Raw genomic sequence first — 19,566 nt, 5'->3', positions numbered from 1 at the left:
ACTTCTACCAACCATCTGAAGCAATCTAATCTTGTTTACATCATACTTACAATTTTTTTCCAGCTTCTACCTATTATCCAATTTCATATTATACTTTTACATCTTTAGGTATATTTTCCAGGTATCAGCTCGGTATTACTTTCCTACAGCTGCTGCAGCAAAGTATCACCAACTTAGGGGCTTAAAAATCACAGAAGTTTATATTCTTTCACAACGTGGACGACCTAAAGTCCCAAATCAGTATCACGAGGCCAGAATCAAAGCCCAGGCAGGGCCACGTCCACTGTGGAAGTGCTGAGGAGGAATCCCTCCCTTGCCTCTTCCAGCTTCTGGTGGCCGTTGGCATTCTTTGGCTTTGGTGGCATCACTCCAATCTCTGCCTTCGTGGCCATACTGACTCCCCTTCTATATGGCAGATCTCCCTCTGCCTCCCTCTTACAATGGAACATGTGATTCTATTAGGGCCTACCCAGATAATCTAGGATAACTGCATCTCAAAATCCCTAATGCAGCCACACCTGCAAAGCCTTTTTTGGCAGGTAAGGCAACATTCACAAGTTCTAGAGATCAAGCTCTGGATATACTGGGAGCAGTGGGGAGGGGGCACTTTATTCACACCACCACTTAGTGTTTCAGGTGAAATGGTTCCTGTCGTCCCAGCTTCACTGAATGCCAGCCGGACACAAAAAATACAGCAGTTGTGAGAAAGTAACATTCAGAAGTGGATTTACGGGGAGAAACAATAGGAAAGCAGGTTGGAGGTGTCTGTGTAAAATGTAATATGGAATACAGAACATTTTCGAAATTTCTTTGAAAACAGTATTTCAATACCTAGGGAAGGACAATAGATTCTTGTACCTAATTTGATGAGGAAGAAGCAGGAGGTGGCATACGAGTCCTCTCTCTACAGAAAAAAATAAGCAATAGAGATAGCAATGCTCGAAGTCACAATATTAGTATGGATATTCCAGTGAGGCCCTGAATTCTGAAAAAGGAAACAAATCCAGAATTGGGTAGGGGGAGGAATGGTGAAACAGTGACAAATGAATAAAGGCAAGCAGAAAGGAAATACGAAAGGAAATAGGTCTCAAGAAAATAGAGTAGGGCAAGTGCAGACTGAAATAAAATCCAAGTAGATAGATTAAAAGATTATTTGACCTGAGAAGCTTAAGCTAGTTAATGATCCAATAACTATTAATATAATAGTTGAGTAGATCATTAACTAGTAGGTGATCAAGTAGGTGGTCACTTGGTCAAGTGTGGACTAAATGAATGACACCTACTACGTTCCAGACACTTGGGCACTGAACAAATTAATCTCAGCCTTATATGAAAATTTATATTCCAGGGGTGCCTGGGTGGCTCAGTTGGCTGAACGTCCAACTTCGGCTCAGGTTGTGATCTCGCAGCTTGTGAGTTCGAGCCCCGTGTCGGGCTCTGTGCTGACAGCTCGGGGCCTAGAGCCTGCTTTGGATTCTGTGCCTCCCTCTCTCTGCCCTCTCCCTGACTTGTGAGCTCTCTCTCTCTCTCTCTCTCTCTCAATAAAAAAAGAGAGAGAGAGCACATTAAAAGTTATTGATTTGTGGGGTGCCTGGGTGGTTCAGTGAGTTAAACATCGGACTTTGGCTCAGGTCATGATCTCACAGTTTGTGAGTTTGAGCCCCACATCAGGCTCTGTGCTGATAGCTCAGAGCCTGGAGCCTGCTACAGATTTGGTGTCTCCCTCTCTCTCTGCCCCTCCCCTGCTCATGCTCTGTCTCTCTCTGTCTCTCAAAAAATAAAAGGGAGGTTAAAAAAAAAAATTAAAGCATACAAATAAAGATGGAAGCTAATACAATCATTAGTAAAGATGCAATAATTCAATATTACCAGTAATGAAGCTGTGATTGCATTTTAGTGCCTTCTAACCTGATTTTTAGGGTATTTGCAACAATTATTGTGAATATCTCTATGGGATGCATTAAAAAATCTATATGGGGGGACCTGGGTGGCTCAGTTGTTTAAAGCGTCTGACTCTTGGTTTCAGCTCAGGTCATGATCTCACAGTTTGTGGGTTTGAGCCCCATGTGGGGCTCCTTGCTGACAGTGTGGAGCCTGCTTGAGATTCTGTCTCCCTCTCTCTCTGCTGCTCCCCTGCTTGCCCTCTATCTCTGTCTCTCAAGAATAAAGAAACATTAAAAAAAAAAAAGATCTATGTGAGACAAGTTTGCATTGAAACCTGAGCTGTTGCATGTGAAAAATAGTTTCTTTTCAGGGGGAAAAAAAAGATAGAAAAACAGGTATGTTCCCGGAAGTGAGCTGATAAATAAGTACAAACACACATAAACACTTAAAAGCTTTTTGAGAACCATTTTCCTCAGTTCTGAACAGAATGACTTCACTTTCATTTGGAAAATATTTAACAAAAGATTCAACAATGAAGTATTTCAAGATGCATGATAATTTTTAATCTTTAATCTTCGTGGAATTATTAGAAACATTGCCAAAAGGTCACACTACAGAGAAAGCAAATCATACAAACGAACAAGGAAACGGAGTCGAAACAAACTGCTGGCCATTATTATGAAAACCTAGTCACCTGCTGTGTTTGTCCAATACAGTAGCCAATAGCCATATGTAACGATTTAAATTAAGTAGAAAGAAGGTAGGAAATTCAGTTCCTCAGACACACAAACTACATTTCAAGTGCTCAAAAGCCCATGTGTTAGGGGCCACCATGTTGGACAGCGGAAATACAGAACATTACCACCATCACTCTATCAAGCCCTGACAAAGACTGTGCGTCCAATCCGTGGTGTATACGACAAATAAGAATACTTAATATTTATTGAACTACTGGCTTAAAGACCCTATCCCTTTCTCACACCTCCCGTGATTTTTCATTACATTAAAAAAAAGTTTCTTCGTGTTATATTAAATTTTTGTTTTATAAATATTTTTATAAATAGTTTATAGAACTTATATAAATTATAAAAAATATATTTTATAAATATTGTTTCATTTCACCTTTAAAGGTCCACGCAATGGAAAAGTGGGGAAAAAAGTTCTTGCTTCCTTAAAGAATGGATATATTTCCTTTTATTAGATGAAAATTATATATCCACATTTCCTTCTTTGGCTACAAGAAAACTCAGAATTAACTTAATGCTTAATTGCCATAACTATGAATCCAGGTTTTGAATAAATGTGTTTTCCTCCCTTCTATGCAATTTTTGACATTACTCTATTTTAACATATTTTAAAAATGTTATCGTAAAGAGGCTCAAATTCTTTTTGGAGATGGGTGGACCATAATTGATAAATTCTATATGATGGCACTCTACTGCCCTCTTTCTTTGAAGAATAGAAGTTTCAAGCAAGAAATCAATTACCAACTGAAGTTTTTCTAACAATAACCATAAGAAAATATCTGTACCTTTCATTAGTCAATATATTGTACACATCAATGTCAAAAGCCATTATAAAATTAAGCAATAATTCTTTACTATTTAAAAAAAATTTTTTTAATGTTTATTTTTGAGGGGGGGAAGGGGCAGAGAGAGTGGGAGACACAGAATCTGAAGCAGGCTCCAGGCTCTGAGCTGTCAGCACAGAGCCCGATGTGGGGTTCGAACCCATGAGCTGTGAGATCATGACCTGAGCCGAAGTCGGACGCTTAACCAACAGAGCCACCCAGGCACCCCAAAATTAAGCAATGATTCTTAATAAAATTCTGAGATTAAAAAACTAAGTATGAAAATTACCAACATTCAATAGCAAATATCATATTTGGTAAAGTACCAATATTTCCATTCAAATCAGAAATAAGACAAAGATACATCATATCACTACTATCATTTAACATTGTTTTGAACAATGTAGCTAATGCAATAAAATTTTAAAAAATCAAACAAGCAATAAAAATCTTGAAAGGCATATAGTTATCTTTATTTTCAGAGTGGTATACCTACAAAGTCTGAATATCTATAATAGCTAATTAAAATTAATAAGGGTTTATTAAGGTGAACAGATATGACATACATAAGAAAGAATTGATAGCCTTTCTCTATACCACCCCAAACTAATCAGCAATGGGGAAAAAATCCTACTCTAGTAGCTATAATTAATAAATGTGCAGGATAAATTTGACACAGGAACCTAAATTTGTCTCAAAAGAAATACACAGAATCTAAATTAAAAAAAAAAACCACCAAAAACATCTTATTAAAGGACATAAAATAAGACATAAGAGCAGACTATTTTCCTGGATATAGAATCTTAAAACCATAAAAAAAATATCAATCCAAATGAACGTAGGTTAATTTAATACTGAATTTCTTAGGAATGCTTTTTATCTGCAAGAAAACACCCAACCAAAACACTGGCTTAAGTTAACTAAAACATTTAATTATCTCACATAAAAATCTAGAGTAAGGAATTACCAGGCCAATACAGTGGTTCCCCAATCATAAAAACCCAACCTTCTTTCTGCCTTCCTTAAGAATGTCATTTGTTGCTTTATAGTTCCAAGATGGCTGCTGCAACTCAAGGCATTACATTCAAGTTCGTCAGGGAAGGAGGGAGAAGGCGGTGGTGCTAAGCATACCTTTTTATTCTCTTAAATCCAAAAGCAAATGATTCTCCAGAAATCCCCCAGTAGACTTCCATTTATGTTGCACTGGCCAGAACATCATGACTACCCCTAGATGCTGGTTAGGCTGAGAAAGCAAGCACCTAGCTCTTCCAGTCTCCAAAGTGGTAGAAGGAAGACAATTGAGAATGGGTGTTTAGCCAACCAAGTGTTAGTATTTACCACAAAGTCTCATCAGAATCTCACTTTTTCACTCAAACTGTTCTGTTTCCCAATGTAGAATGTGTATTCCAGAAAAGGAGTCTACCTTGCTCACCACCATATTCCTAGATGACTAAAAAGTGGCCATTCCTAAATGATAGATGAGTGTATTACAATGGTATCTTTAGTCTTCAATAGTGTGACTAAACACAGAATCACACCATAGGGAAGGTCATCTGGTCTTCTCATCTTCCCAGGGTAAGAATTTCTGCCCAAAGATGGCACGACTGCCGGTCTCTGGCTAACATACCTCAAACGAGTCTCTTAAGGTGTGGGGAGTGCTTACTGTGTGTCAGGGACTAGGTTTAATGTTCTACCCGCACAATCTCATTTCTATTCACAATGACCCTATGAGGAAAATACAAATATTTCCATTTCACAAAGGAGAAGAATGAGGCAGTGTCAGAACAACGCAGCAAGTAAGTGGCAGAGCTTGGATCAGAACCCAGGTCAACCTAACTCCAGATTTCGGGTTCTGAATCACTGAACTTTACCACTTCCCATATGAACACAGTCTGTTCCACTGGTGAACAGCTCTTTGCTAGAATGTTCTTTCACTAAGCTGGACCAATGGGCCACACTTATTTCCATTTATTATCTTCATTCTGAAGGATAGCTCAGTAATCCTATGCTCTATGATCACCCTTTGAAGGTCTCAGAATTATTTCCAGACACCATGTTATTATTTTGGTCAACTGCTTTTGGATTAGAGTCTATTTGTGGGATTCTTACATGTAGCATCCGAAGGGAAACTCCACACCACAAATCTGTTTACCAGGGTCAGACTATTATAGGCGCTGAAAACAGGATCCCCCAAGATGGGCCACTTTGACATAAAGGCAGAATTAAATCATAACAATATCCTTTCATTGTTTACCACGGAAGAAACAAAAGTTTCAAAAAGCGCTATTTTTCACTGCTTAAATTCCACTCAGTTCTTACATACAAAGGGAGTATCTATATGTCACTACATATTCACAGGACTAACTTACTCTATAAACTCATGGATTCTATGGGTAAGTGTCTGGTGGAGAAATTACTGGGCCTCTTTGTAAATAATATTTGTAAAAGAGTCAGCAACTATGAAGCAAAATTGTTTAAAACAAAAAAATCTAGTAAGGAGAAAAGGAATAATTTTCTGTTAATATGAATGTATTTTCTATTACACTAAACTCCTCTTCAGGTTACAGTTTAAAATAAGTTATTCCCTTCTGGCTGTTAGTTTGGCTTTTACTGAAAGTGTTTTGGGGCGCCTGGGTGGCTCGGTCGGTTGAGCGTCCGACTTCAGCTCAGGTCATGACCTCACGGTTCGTGAGTTCGAGCCCCGCATCGGGCTCTGTGCTGACAGCTCAGGGCCTGGAGTCAGCTTCGGAATCTGTGTCTCCCCCTCTCTATGTCCCTCCCCCACTCTCTCTCTTTCAAATATAAACATTAAAAATTTAAAAAAAAGTGTTTTGGTTTTTTTAAAACATGGAAATGTCTCAACAGTAAATATCCCAATAATCCTTGGAAAGGATGTCACCTACAAGCTCATTTCCTCAAGATACACAAGCTAAAGAAAAAAAAGTATGGTTTACCTCAATTGTTAAAAAAGTCAAAGTATAAAGATGAAAATCCACTTCCGGTTTCAAGAAATGCTTGTAAGCAGGACTCTACCGCCCTCTCTTGTACCAAGAACGTTAAGACACCACCAGTGCAAGGAAGGCACCTCCCAGGGTGAACTGAAAGGAAACTTCTCTCCAGTAGATGGCAAGGGCAGAGGACACCTGCCTGAGAGCCTTTGCAAATCTGCGCTTTCACGTTTTTGTTGAATAAATGAATCTCTTTTTTTAAAGGTTTTTTTTATGTGATTATCGCTGAAATTTTAGAGTAAAAGAAAGTCATACATTTAGGATACTTTTTTTTTTCTTCTTGATTCCAACAGACTTATTTTGGTGTCAAAGGAGCAAAAATCTGGCAGTTTCCAGTTGCAGTGCGGGCTATCCAATGTACCCTGTTTTAAAATCCAGTGTTCAAAATCAACAAATGCAGAATAAAAGTTGGGACTTGACTGCCTTTATTTAGCCTGACGACCGCAATGCTTGAAGCGGTCTTTTGACCTGGTAAGTGACCGAAGCACAAATTATATGGGTCTTCTTAGTTTACCCTCTTGATTTCACACAGGCTGCCTCTGCAGACAAATAATTCCATCATAGAGACCCGATGTTCTAATAGGGGTTAGGGAAGATACAGTCTTTGGTTTCCTAATTTAGAAAAGTAATCTCCCCCTCCGGGAGATCTAGCCTATACTTTACACGTGAATGAAGGATATTCTCTCAGTGCCAACTTGTGCTATCAGGATTGCTGAAATTCTCTAACAGAATAAGAAGTTCTAAAACTGCTTTTATAACAATAAAATCAAACATTAATTAGAGAGCCAGATAATACTGCCTTTTCTTTCCAAAAGTTTAATTCGTATTTTTTAGTCAAAATACAACACATTTTCTCAATCATTTAACCAATTAACCCAAAGGAAAAAAGTGAAATACTATGATTACAAGTATGCTAATAAACACTTTTAGCAAGATATATGGCAACAATACTTTCAACAAGTTTTATAAGAAACTGGCATAAAACAAAGTTAACTATAACATTTTTAAAATGACAAGATCAGTTTACCTAACCTGTATTCCTTCTAAGAGGTATTTGCACTTCCTGTCCTGGCTTAAAAACAAAACAAAACAAAACAAAACTCTCAAATCACTTCCTTCTATCCAGATAAATTTACTATATTTGCTAAGCTGCATAAAGTTCACGACGATAGGTTTTGAAAACAGCACTCAACGCAAAATTAAGGCAAACTGGATAGTTGCTATCAGGTAAATTAAGCAGCTGGAAGGATCTCTGTTTAAGAATTTCTGCCTCGAATGCCCTGGGAGCTTAGATTTCAAAGGGCACATCTGTATCTGTCGTACATATGATCCTTGCAGCATTTCTGAAGGAGGAAGGAAATGATGGTCCCATTTTACTAAGGAGAAAAACTAAGAAGACTCACTGAAGATCACACAGCTTGATCAGTGGCACAAACACACTTATCAAAGGCCTTGGAACACAGGACAGTTTCCTGTTGGTAGATTTAACTTTCTAACTGTGTCAAGATATGATCCGAGCATCAAAATAGTGTGAATTGCTTGAGGTCTGGAAAACAGACGGCAGCTACAATGGGTGATGAGGAAAGTCAGCTCAAGATTTCTCACATGCTACACGATTTACAGTGCAAGTCCGGGATAAGGAGGGAGGTGAATACAAGAAGAAGGGGACGAATGAGTTGACATCATCATACGGCGAGGTCTGAACAGAACCTAGAATAAACTAGAACCGAAAAGATGGTCTTTCATATCTGGTATTCAGACCAAAGGGTAGAGAGACATAGAAAGCTAAGAAATTATTCACCTTAACAGATCCCCATATTTACAATTCTAAAACTTCTTTGAGGTAGACAGATGTTAGGAATGAACTGAGTTCATGTTTTAAAAAAAGAAGATAAGGAAGGGAGGGAGGTCGGGAGGGAGGGAAGGAGGAAAAAAGGAATGAAGGGCCCTATTTTCAGTCGTACCTTTAATTAAAAAACATCCCAGTTAGTACTTGTAAAGATCCCTTTCAGTAAAGTGCTTAAATGCCTGCTGTTTCATTCCTACATTTAGAGGTTGAGACGAAGTATCTTACAGCTGAAGGACCCAGGCCAAGCTGGGCTTTTAAAAGAAAGCCTATCAGGGTTCTCAGCAAGTCTGTAACTTTTTACAGCTTGTCCATTTGGACCACCTTGTTTTCCCCTCTTTGGTTTCTCAAGTTGGGAGCTCGAATGCACTTTCCCCGCAAAATCTCCAGGATTCTCTCAGTCAGATGTAATGTTCCTACAAGACACGCTTGAGGCCTGCTGACACGCTTGTATCAGTTTGCACACTTGTCTCCCACTGGACTAGATGCTACTGAACAGGCTCCCACAGGTAAGTCCTGATTCTTCCTCTCTGAATCTTTAGGAGCTAGCATCCTGTGGGTACTCATTGATCAAGAGCCCATCTGACTTAATCGCTCAAAAGGTACATTTTATATAAGGTGAACAAACTGGAGGTTTGTAGTCCCTCACATGAAGTTCAATATATCCTGCAAAACCCGTTTTTATTCCTTTCCCTCTTCCTCCCAGGGAGGATTAGTCTACCTGGGCAAATACCTACCTTATGGTCTTAGTCCCTCTTTCAGATCCCATTTTTTAGAATTACATTTCCTTCGTTAAAATAGCCTTATGCACTTACAAGTAAAACTAAGTCATGAGAACAGCAACAAAACATATGGTTCTGAAGGATATAAGAACAAATTCTTCTCATCACTAGATCATGGGAAAATAAAGAAACAAATACTGGTGCCTGAACGTTATTTGTAAGGACATGACAATGAATTTGAGAATCTGAACTTCCACTTGAAACATCTCCGGGAAAAGAAACATTATGAATGTGTGAACGAAGGAAAATAGCCCTCCACTGGGACATATTTTTGCACTTGCTTTGCTCCGATTTCTGCTACATAGATTGCTCCAGTCTTCCCGCTGACATCTAAGAGATGAGGTAAAACCTGGTCTGCTAGTTGGACTGTGTTGATCACGGAACAGTTGCCAATGCTTCCCACTGGGGGTGCGGCCACCAGTAAGACCCTGCTGAGATTCAGCTGGGCTACGATCACGTACTTCCCGTCAGGAGTAAATCTAAGGACAGAGACATTTTACAGAATAAAATCTAAGGACAGAGACATTTTACAGAATAAATGTATGCAAGATCAATATAAATGTTGACTTCTTCAACATTTTTCTCCCCTACAACGCTTGACAACAATAGGCACCTATACTTGCTGAAGGTTGCTTTCGAGGAGAATTTAAGTTTGTCTAATTCTGTTTATGAGGGAATAAAGATTCGTGAAGGTAGATGTAGCCAAAGAATAGCTTGAACGACAACAAAAATACGCAAGAACCACACAAAATGAAACTAATGGACAGGAGAGTCGGTGCTAGGCTGACACTACAGACTCCAGATTTCTATTTTCGTCCTACGTTTAAAAATTCACCACATGTACCCTGAGGGTGAAAGCTGTAGGAGGTCCAGCATATGTTATCTGACACCCCGACCCCACAGTGCACTGGGACTTTAACTGCTTTTCTTCCTCTGCTTGGGATCTGAAATATGGTTACGTATTCTCTGCAAACTTGTTTCTGTTCCTCTTCCACCTTCTGAAAACAATATTTTAACGTTTCAGCTAGCTCTTCAGAGAAGCAAACATAAATCAGATTTAAAAAAGCATTAAAAAAACAAAAAAAAAAGGAAAACGTTACCTGACTGAAGAAGGTCCCTCTTCTGTGAAACAATTATTCCATGCTCCTAACCACTCCCCACTGTCTTTATCAAATACTTGAATTCTTTTATTTCCTCGGTCAGCAACCCATACCTGAGAAAGCAAAAAAATGTTTTTTGGAAAAGATCCACATACAATGAGAAAACAAAAAGGGAGAGGGGCGGGATGGATGTTTATTTCTACTAGTTTCCCATACATCATCTCATGCGGTTCTCAGAGGGCCTCAAAGAAGGTAAGCCCTATCTTCAGACAGGAAATTAAAGTTCAGAAAGTTTAAATCCCTTGTTTGAAGTGAGCTTCCAATACGTGGGAGAGCCACTTTAGGCCACCTGTCTCAACTCAAAGCCCACACACAGTACTCTGCCCGCTCTACCAAGCACCCGAATAACAAGAAAACCGGAGTCCTCCATCATGATGCGGAACATGAGCAACACTGAGGAGGGACAGAATTCATCCGTTCCTCTCACAGGCATTCACCTTCCGGCTGAGTACTGCCACCCTGCCAGTTCCAGGGCTAGGTTAGAAGACAAAAAGAAAGAAACACAGCCTTGTTCCTCAGGAGCCCAGGCTAGGGTATTCATTCCTATCGCAGTATCACTAAACATCCACCTGCTATTTAGCAAGGCATGTCCAAAGTGCCAACCCACTGGAAGAGGAAGCTTAGAATTCTTCAGTAACTTTTAAGAATGACAGTAGGCTAACGACAGGTTTAATTCCATTTTGCTATAGGCTGGTATGAGTTACTAAGGAAACTACTATCATAAAACAGGAGAGTAGATTCACGTTAAATGACATCTCATGTACTGTATCTGATACATGCAACCTACAGCATACATACAGCGAAATCATTTTATGACCTGCAGCTAGGATTATAGAGGGGTATGTGAGAATGGACTGGAAGTATGGGCCTGCCCCACTGACCTCTACCTTCTTCTCCTTTCAGGATCTTGGGTTTGTGGATTCAGGGACTGTTTCTTCAAGGTAACCCTAACTATGTATTTGCCAGTATGTTTGAGTTTCAGTAGCCACTAAATTCATCTACAATAAGACACAAATAAACTGTTTCACTTTAGAGAGGTTGTTGATCTCTATGTAAGGCAATTTCTCAAGACCTTTTCCTGATTCGCGATTCTTTAGTAAGGATGGATTTCCTTAAAGATTTTGGGATTACTGTCTTAGATGAGTGACCAAGGAAGAAATATAGTTTAGGTCGTAAGATTGAATAATACTTTAGATTGTTAGCGTTATCTTTCCTACTGAACAAAATCTGAGAAATCTCGTTTAAGAAACACCGGCAAGTTTACCTCTGAACCTAATGAACTTTTCACATAGGCTTGGATGATGACTGAGTCAATCACGTAAAACGTTCAGAACAGCATGACTGTGGTTAAAACACAAGTATGCGGAAATGAACATTCACATTTCTCATCATTCAGTAATGCCAGAGGATGTCCATCAAATGTTCTCCAAGGCCTGTCAAAAGGGCACTTATCACTGTGGAGAATTTACCAGGGTCTAAGTCTTGCCTGCTCAGAAACTTGATCTTGTTCTTATCCCACAAAGGGAGAAGTTAACCAGGCTCAGCAGGGTAATGTGTTTAAAACCAGAATTCCAACTTTCTAGCTCCCCGTTTACAGACAAAATTCACATGTTCAGTTATCTTCCTATCTACACTGAGAACTACCTGAAGATTTTATGGTTAAAACATTCTCATTTTGTCTACACAGGAAGCCAAATCACAATCAGAAGGTTGCTTGCTAAACACAGAGCCAGAAGTGGAAACGGATTAAATTTCTAACGGTATGAAGCCAAGATTGTCTGATGCATCTATTGTGTGTGTAGTAAGTCCTTTAGTCACTTCAGTTACATATAAGATGACCAGTATGTGCCAGACGCCCAGATATAAAGCAAAAGAGACTCAGTACGTGCCCTCATACAGCCTACATTCTGTCAAGGGAGACAGTTAATTGATACGATAGTGTGACAGTTACTATAATGGGGGAAGTACAGGCCACTATAGGAAAACAGGAAAAACTAAGGTAACATTTTGGGTGGGGTTTGGTTTTGGGAAAGTAACCCCAAAGAAGTGGTATGTATGCTTAAAGGTGTGCAAAAGAGACGGGTGGGAAAAAAGAAATGGGTTGAAATGCGTCAGTTAAAGTGTTCTGTTCCCCACACTGGAGCTAGTGAGAACAGAGCTTGCCAAGGTGGCTCTTGTTTTCAAGCTTCCAAGGTTAACCTCTCCCTTCTCCCTTTTGGTCAACATATTCTAGAATGAATTTAATTCTGAAGTTAAAAATATATTCAAACACATCGTAGTTTTCTTAGTGGGAGGGTGACTCATTTCTTCTTCAGGTTACTTATGTTCTATTCCTTTATTTGTTCCTTCTACCTTTAAGTGACATAGAAAATCTATTTTGTTCATTTTTAAATATTTGGGGAACTTTCTCCAGTATGGGACCCAAACATTGTAAGAGTACGTGGGTATACCCAGCCCCAAAGGAACTGCCCAGACATACCCAGATACACACAAACACAAACATTCATACGTAATTTATACGTCCAGAAACACACATGTGCACCAAGATGTGTATATATATATATATATATATATATATATATAGGCCCATACACCCACCCACCCACACACACACACACACACACACACACACACATTTAGATACACAGTTCCAGATACAACGAGAGTGTATTTTTTACCCGACCAGCCGAATCAACTGTAACGCTGTGAGGTATGTTGAACTTGGCAGGCCCTGTCCCCCGTTCTCCATGCAGCCAAAGTATCATAAAATCTGGACAGTGGTAAACATAGTTAGTTGGTCAGAGCAACATATAGAATACCTGACACATTTGCATGTTATATTTTATGTCTTAAGTTGCAAACAAACTATTCAATTATACCTCCAATTGATTATGCTTTACTGGCTTTCTGTTTGTGTACCACTTTGTTTAATTCTTATGCTTTACCAGAAAAAAAAATTCCTTCTCTGTTTCAAGCAATTAATCGACTTCTTTAATGACTATCTCCACTTCAATCTTTTATCACTCAAAACCACTGCTGTGATTCATGTCAACATTTCCCTCAAACTGATACCCCTTCCTAACTAATCGGTTATTTGGTATTACAATTCCTCCGAGCTTAAAAATTCACATTGTTTTTATATTCTGTCTCCTTTACTACCTCTACTCCTATTACCTCTACCCCTAAAGATATGCCCAAGCCTGAGTCACAGGTACTCCTGTATCTGTAAATGTGACTTTATTGGACACAGTCTTGGAGATATAATGAAGTTAGGGATCTTGTGAAGAGATGATCCTAGATTTAGGGTGGACCCTAAATCCAATGACTAGTGTCCTTGTAAGAGAAAGGAGAGGGAGATTTGAGACACAGACACACACAGAAAAGAAAGCCATCTGAAGACAGAGGCAGAGACTGGAGATATGCTGCCCCAAGCCAAGGAATGTCTGGAGCCACGGGAAGCCGGAGAGGCAAAGAGGGATTCTCCTCTCGTGCCATTAGAGGGAGCGTGGCCTGCCCATTAGATTCAGACTTCTGGATTCCAAAACTACGAGAGAAAACATTTCCATTTAAGCCATTTAGTTTGTGGCAATTTTTTAAAAAAGATATTTAGTTTTGAGAGAGAGAGAGAAGGAGAGAGTGCACGAGCGCAAGTGGGGGAGGGGCGGAGAAGAGGCGGACAGAGGATCCAAAGTGGGCTCTGTGCTGACAGCAGCAGCCCCAAAAGGGCTCAAACTCATAAACCTGGAGATCGTGACCTGAGCCGAAGTCAGATGCTTAACCGACCGAGCGACCCAGGTGCCCCTGTGGCAATTTTTTTTTTTATCACAGCCATTCAATCTGTCTCCTGAGTTTGGTTGTTTCTTTCATAGAATTTTTTGAGTCTTGCTTTATCCCTACGTCACCTCCCTTTAACTATCACCAACCAAACTCAGTTACTGGGTGATAAGCTGACTACACAGCTTCCATGTAGGGGTTTATATCGTGTCCAAATGACAGCGCTTACTGCAAATATATCTCGGTACAGTGTCTATTGTAAACACTGCTTCTGTAACATCACCTTCCCACTAAAAAACCTCAGACATTTTAAAGGCAAAATTATGGCTTCAAAATTCTTTGATAAGCCTTCAACATCCCAAATCGTACTTTCTACTATTCAAAAATTATATCCTAAGCTCCTTTCCTGGAAAACTTGCTAATTACCACCTGTAGACCTTGTGTGATGGAGCTTGTGAACGTTCCTCCCATCTCCCTTCTCCTCCCACCAAAATCAGTGTAGTTCAAGAACTACTTCTTTTAGGAACCCTTGCCCTACTTCTCCAGTCAACAGTAGTTTCTCCTCCTAGTCTCATTTTACTTTATCAATACCGCAGAGTACCATTTAACGGTTTCATCTGAAATAGACCTGCACCTAGAATACTACTGAGGACACAACAACAGTAAAATACAAACACAAACTTTAGCTGATCAAACTGAAGGATACCTCAGCTCTGGGATGTCAGGTTCCCAATCTCCTTATTCTGAACTGGACAGGATAACCACTTACTTCTTGAGCCCACTATAAATCCCCAAAGTGCTTCCAGTTTCATTCAAAGCAAACGCCTACCTTTTGAGAATTAAGCAAGCCTATCATCAGCACCATTTATTATTGGCCATCCCACACATCTCACTTGAGCCCTTTACACACAGCTTCATATACAACATGCAACAGTTATGATATTTACCAAATATCAAGCAAACTAAAGCAATGCAACTTATTGAATAACATTCTTATAATGCCATGCAAAGCTAAGCCAGGTACCTTGGGACAATTTGATCAATCTGTTATTCAATCCTCCGTCTCCATCCACGATGTAAATATCTCCTGTGTCGTCTACATACAATTCTGCGGGGTTATCAAACTGTAGGGGAGTCAAACCAGTGCCTTTCTTGCCTGGGGTACCCAACACTTGAACAAGATCACCAAAGGAATTGTATTTTTTAATAGTATGACCATAGGATCCTATAAAGATAAACACACACACTTCACAAATACAACCACTGTCCAAACATTCACGTTTTTCAAGTAAGCAGAGAGCAAAAATGTACTAGAATTAAACAGTTAATTGAGCTTCTTCATTAGTTACAACCAAACTTATTATGAATTAAAATCTCAGGTACTCCTAAATAAGTAGATTCTAAATTCAAGTAAATCAAACCAAAACAATTGGCTCCTTATACAGGAAGCTTGTGATGCTAAATTATAGGTAGGTCATTTTCTTTTTTATCATAAATACAACCTTGAAGGAGCATTCCTTGCAAAAAGAAACCAAAAAGGAACTGGAAAAGGAACTTATATTTGAAAATCATTATTTCAATCATATGCACTCAAATTTTAGTAGTATAGCGCAAAAAGTGCACTATAATACAGATTTTAAAACTACCCTTTCTCCTAGTGGAAACAAGTTCAAATTCAACCCATTAACATTTTTTTCCTAAGAAGGGAATAAATCTTCCCAAATTGTCAGTATCATATCCTTTCACTTACATCAAGACTTCTTTGAGTGGAAATTCCTTACAAGCAAAAATATAAAGTATTAAAAAATAGGAAAAAAACATAAAGTAGTTAAGAGAAATCAATTTGAAGGCATACCAAGACCAAACTAACTGTTAGGCATTCAAAAGATAAATCGGATACACTGAGCTTACTGGAAATAAAGTGAATCAAACTTGCATTACAATTCTAACTTAAAAAGTGTATTTATTATTATGCCTCATTTGAAAGCTTGAGTTAGTTTGTAGCAATAATAAGAGAACATAATATTATTACAGAATGCAACCTTCAAAGTTCCTAAAAAATTGGCAAAGGACACAGAATACCAGTGGAAAACATTCTTGTGGGTTTTTTTTTTTTTAATAGGCTCATTTACAGCCATATTTTTATTAAAGGAATGTATTTCTTCAAAAAATGGGAAGGAATATAAAGTGTCTCCATATTTGTGCATGAAAAAAACCCAGCTATAATGGAAAGAATGAAGAGGTCATGTGTGTTCCTTTTATTTGTGGGAATCAATGAAGTATTTTATAAAAAAGGATCACATGAATGGAATAAATGAAAAACTAAAGACTTTTAACAGTAAATTCTGAAAAAAAGAGAGAAAAGAGCCATATTTCATTACAGTATTACAATGAAATCAGATGCAGTCTAGATTTTTTTTTAACCAAAATCTTACAATCCAAACTACATTTTGAAATGAATGGATTATCAGCTGAAGCTCAGAAATCTCTTGGGTTCTGAGAACAAATGGTAACAGCACTTCTAACAAAAACTGAGAGTTCACTAATTCCAAAATGGCATCTGAACTAGCCAGAAGTGAAGAAACAGGATGTCCTTCAAGCCATGAATGTAACTGGGCCAAAGAATACTAGAAACACTGTCTTTATGATCCCATTCATTCCTGAGATCCTGACATAATGTCAGGTTATCTAGAAATACTGTCTTTATGATCCCATTCATTCTTGAGATCCTGAAATTATAATCACAAGTCATCTCTGGTACTATCTTGTCTTAAGCCACAATAATACGCAAACAGTTATCTATGAAACCATTCACAGCTATAAACTCAACTGTGCTTGATTTACAACATACTCTACTAAAAATGTTTTTTGGAAGGAAAATTTCAGACATGCTGCAGTAGGTAGGATTTCAGAAACATTAACCCAGCAGTTTCTGCAAATCTTGCATTTTGGGCAACAAAGCAGTTCTGGTTTCTTAGCACAATCTCTTTTGAAAGAGAACTGGTAAAGGAAAATGAGACAGGGACTTCACTAACTCTCAGAGATTGTTAGTTCTGTGGCTTCACACAAGAGGTTTACATTTAACCTGGGAGGAGCAGCTGATGTTTTAAAAACTATAAAAAAGGATCCCTGAAAGTATAGTCTCACAACTGGCGCTACAAAGAGGAAAAGTCCCTTGACAAGTTAATGGAAGAATCACAACGGTAGCCTTCTTGTTAAATGTCTCGACTCTACGGAAGTACAATATAAAGATTTTTAGAAAGAAGTGATTTCATAAGTCATTAAAGAAATTATAATTAGATTTAGCAACTCTTGATTTTAAAGCATACAAGCAAGAACATGGGCAAAAATATGATTTGTAGCAAGACAATTTAATAGATATTACTACACATACCACTTCCTACATCCGTGATCCAGACAGACTGTTCATGTAGTGTACTGGCTGCAAATATACCATGAGGTGTGTCAACTGTGTAATTCCAGGATCGTAGGAAATATCCATCCTCTGTGAACACTAATACCTTTGGGATGTTATCCCCTCTCTGAAGGTATATAAAAATAACTGCTTAGATAAGATTATTTTTTAGAAAGTAATCTTTATTTTGGTAGAGAAAAACAACAATTAAAGGTTAATTGAGAAATTAATAATGCTTAAAAACCATCTTCAAAACCTAACAGTATTAACTATTACATTCAAAACCACAATATTTACTCAAAACCAATCCAAAAAAACCAAATTTCACGATTACCATAATGTAAACATACATGGTTACTTAGTGCAGCAAATCAAGAAGCTGTTTCCTTTGTATTCATAATTTTTTTTTTTTAATCCCAATTTTACTAACCTGGGCTACGTAAACCAATCCGCTGAGGGAGTCAATTGCAACACAAAATGTTGTTCCAGTAAAGTATTCTGGACGATTAGGCCATCCCACATCCAGCCGGTAAAGAATTTCCTTGGTTGTCCAGGAAACTTGAAAAGCAAATTTCCTTAAAACCTTAAAAAAACAAAAAAACAAAACCCAGAAGATTAAGATTCAGTTCACTCTCTAGGTTAAAATAAATAAATAAATAAATGTTTATTTAAAAAAAAATTTTTTTTTAACGTTTATTTATTTTTGAGACAGAGAGAAACAGAGCATGAACGGGGGAGGGTCAGAAAGAGAGGGAGACACAGAATCTGAAACAGGCTCCAGGCTCTGAGCCATCAGCACAGAGCCCGACGCGGGGCTGGAACTCACGGACCACGAGATCATGACCTGAGCCGAAGTCGGACGCTAAACCGACTGAGCCACCCAGGCGCCCCAATAAATGTTTATTTTTAAGCATGCCTTGACACCTGATACAGAGGTGTTGAGGCTGCTGGACAGAAATGATTGGGGAATGGGTTTATACGTCGAAAGACCAAGGGGGCCACAATACAAACCTGCAAATTATTTGGAGACGTAGTGGGGTCTGGGGAAAGAAAGAACACAGAGAAACGGCGATGCATCATATACAAACTTTTAAACCCGAAGAGACAAAGCAGGACGTCGGCAGTTCGGCCCGGGTGGGGGTTTTGAGACAAGCCAGTGCGGGAGCCAGGGCCCGCCACCTCCACCCCACAACAGCGGCGTCGCCTCTCAACGGTGCCGTCCACACACCCGACAGACACGTCTTCACTGCTCAACTCACCGGCGAGCCACAAAAACGCGAATGCAAAACCAGTAATGCAAGAAAGAAGCCAGCGCCTGCCAGGCCGACCCATAATCTCGCCATGACGAGACGGAAGGGTCCGCAGGCGGCTGGGGGCCACCTAACGCTCTCAGGTCCACGCCGTTCGTCGCCGCATAGGGCGTCGGCCCAACCTCGGGGCCGAAGCTCCTATCTCCAATTCCCTCTCCCTGGATGCGCGGGTTTTGAAAACCCAAAGGAGAGCACAGATCGAGGTGAGAGAAAATCAGATCTCGGGTAGCGGTTTCCTGGTGCGTTCGGGGTCCACGCCCCCAGGTCACGCGGCTCGGGCTGACCCACTGACCACCCTTTTCCGCCCCTTGGGGCGGTCCACACTGCGGACTTCGCCCGTCAGCCAAAAATAAGGGTATCCATAGATATGCCTTAACCTCTCGACGTTCATTTTTTTTTTTAATTAAGATTGAAAAATCACAACCTAACACACGCAAACCCGCAAAATAGAAATTTGGCTCTCAAAAAATGATTTTCAAGCTCTGAGAAAGATTTCTGCTACCTCCGATTCTGAGGAATCCAGGCATTTGCTGTAGACAGCTACGTTCCCACACCAGGACCCCTCCTTTGGCTTTCGGGAAAGAGAGGCCTCAGCTCTCGGCGCAGAGGGTTTGCAGGGGCGCGACGAGCTTCTTTAAAGGCCCCCAGGAGCCGGTGGGAGCTGTAGGGGTAACCAGGAAGGGCTCTAGACGCCGTGGGCGCCGCGGTATTCGGGAGTCCCCCTACCGGAGAGTGTGGGCCCCCTCGCCCGGCTCCCGGTGCTCTCCGGCTGCCGGCCCGCTCCCGGAAGCCGTGGCAGCTGGTAACAAAGAGCCTG

The 19,566-nt window shown here is 39.7% G+C and overlaps 1 protein-coding gene across 3 annotated transcripts; it reads right to left on the bottom strand.

Annotated features, from left to right (window-relative positions):
• Positions 1 to 2,944: 2,944 nt before the first annotated feature.
• NHLRC3 (NHL repeat containing 3) lies at positions 2,945 to 19,078 on the bottom strand. 3 transcript variants are annotated; one of them, XM_027064733.2, is made up of 8 exons: positions 18,699 to 19,076; positions 18,451 to 18,479; positions 17,870 to 18,022; positions 17,419 to 17,566; positions 15,049 to 15,249; positions 12,929 to 13,020; positions 10,191 to 10,303; positions 2,945 to 9,569 (listed from the first exon to the last, which is right to left on the bottom strand). In XM_027064733.2, exons 1-8 carry the CDS (start codon positions 18,769 to 18,771, stop codon positions 9,314 to 9,316), a joined length of 1,065 nt encoding a protein of 354 aa, XP_026920534.2. In that variant the 5' UTR covers positions 18,772 to 19,076; the 3' UTR covers positions 2,945 to 9,313. The 3 variants fall into 3 exon arrangements, with proteins under 3 accessions (XP_026920534.2, XP_026920532.2, XP_026920535.2); XM_027064731.2 differs by having other exon boundaries at positions 18,451 to 19,078; XM_027064734.2 differs by lacking the exon at positions 18,451 to 18,479 and having other exon boundaries at positions 18,699 to 19,075.
• Positions 19,079 to 19,566: the final 488 nt, after the last annotated feature.

This window comes from Acinonyx jubatus, chromosome A1 (genome assembly GCF_027475565.1).
Source record: "Acinonyx jubatus isolate Ajub_Pintada_27869175 chromosome A1, VMU_Ajub_asm_v1.0, whole genome shotgun sequence".
Lineage (NCBI taxonomy): Eukaryota > Metazoa > Chordata > Mammalia > Carnivora > Felidae > Acinonyx > Acinonyx jubatus.
This window is presented reverse-complemented; position numbering and strand designations above follow the sequence as displayed.

Excerpts from the sequence above, each read along its gene's own strand:
- NHLRC3 (XM_027064731.2), bottom strand. The coding sequence starts at position 18,771 with ATGGGTCGGCCTGGCAGGCGCTGGCTTCTTTCTTGCATTACTGGTTTT. Across the intron at positions 10,304-12,928 it reads CAGTTGATTCGGCTGGTCGG|GTATGGGTTGCTGACCGAGG; the intron begins GTAAAAAATACA and ends TTGCTTTCTCAG. Across the intron at positions 9,570-10,190 it reads GAGGGACCTTCTTCAGTCAG|ATTTACTCCTGACGGGAAGT; the intron begins GTAACGTTTTCC and ends CTCTGTCCTTAG.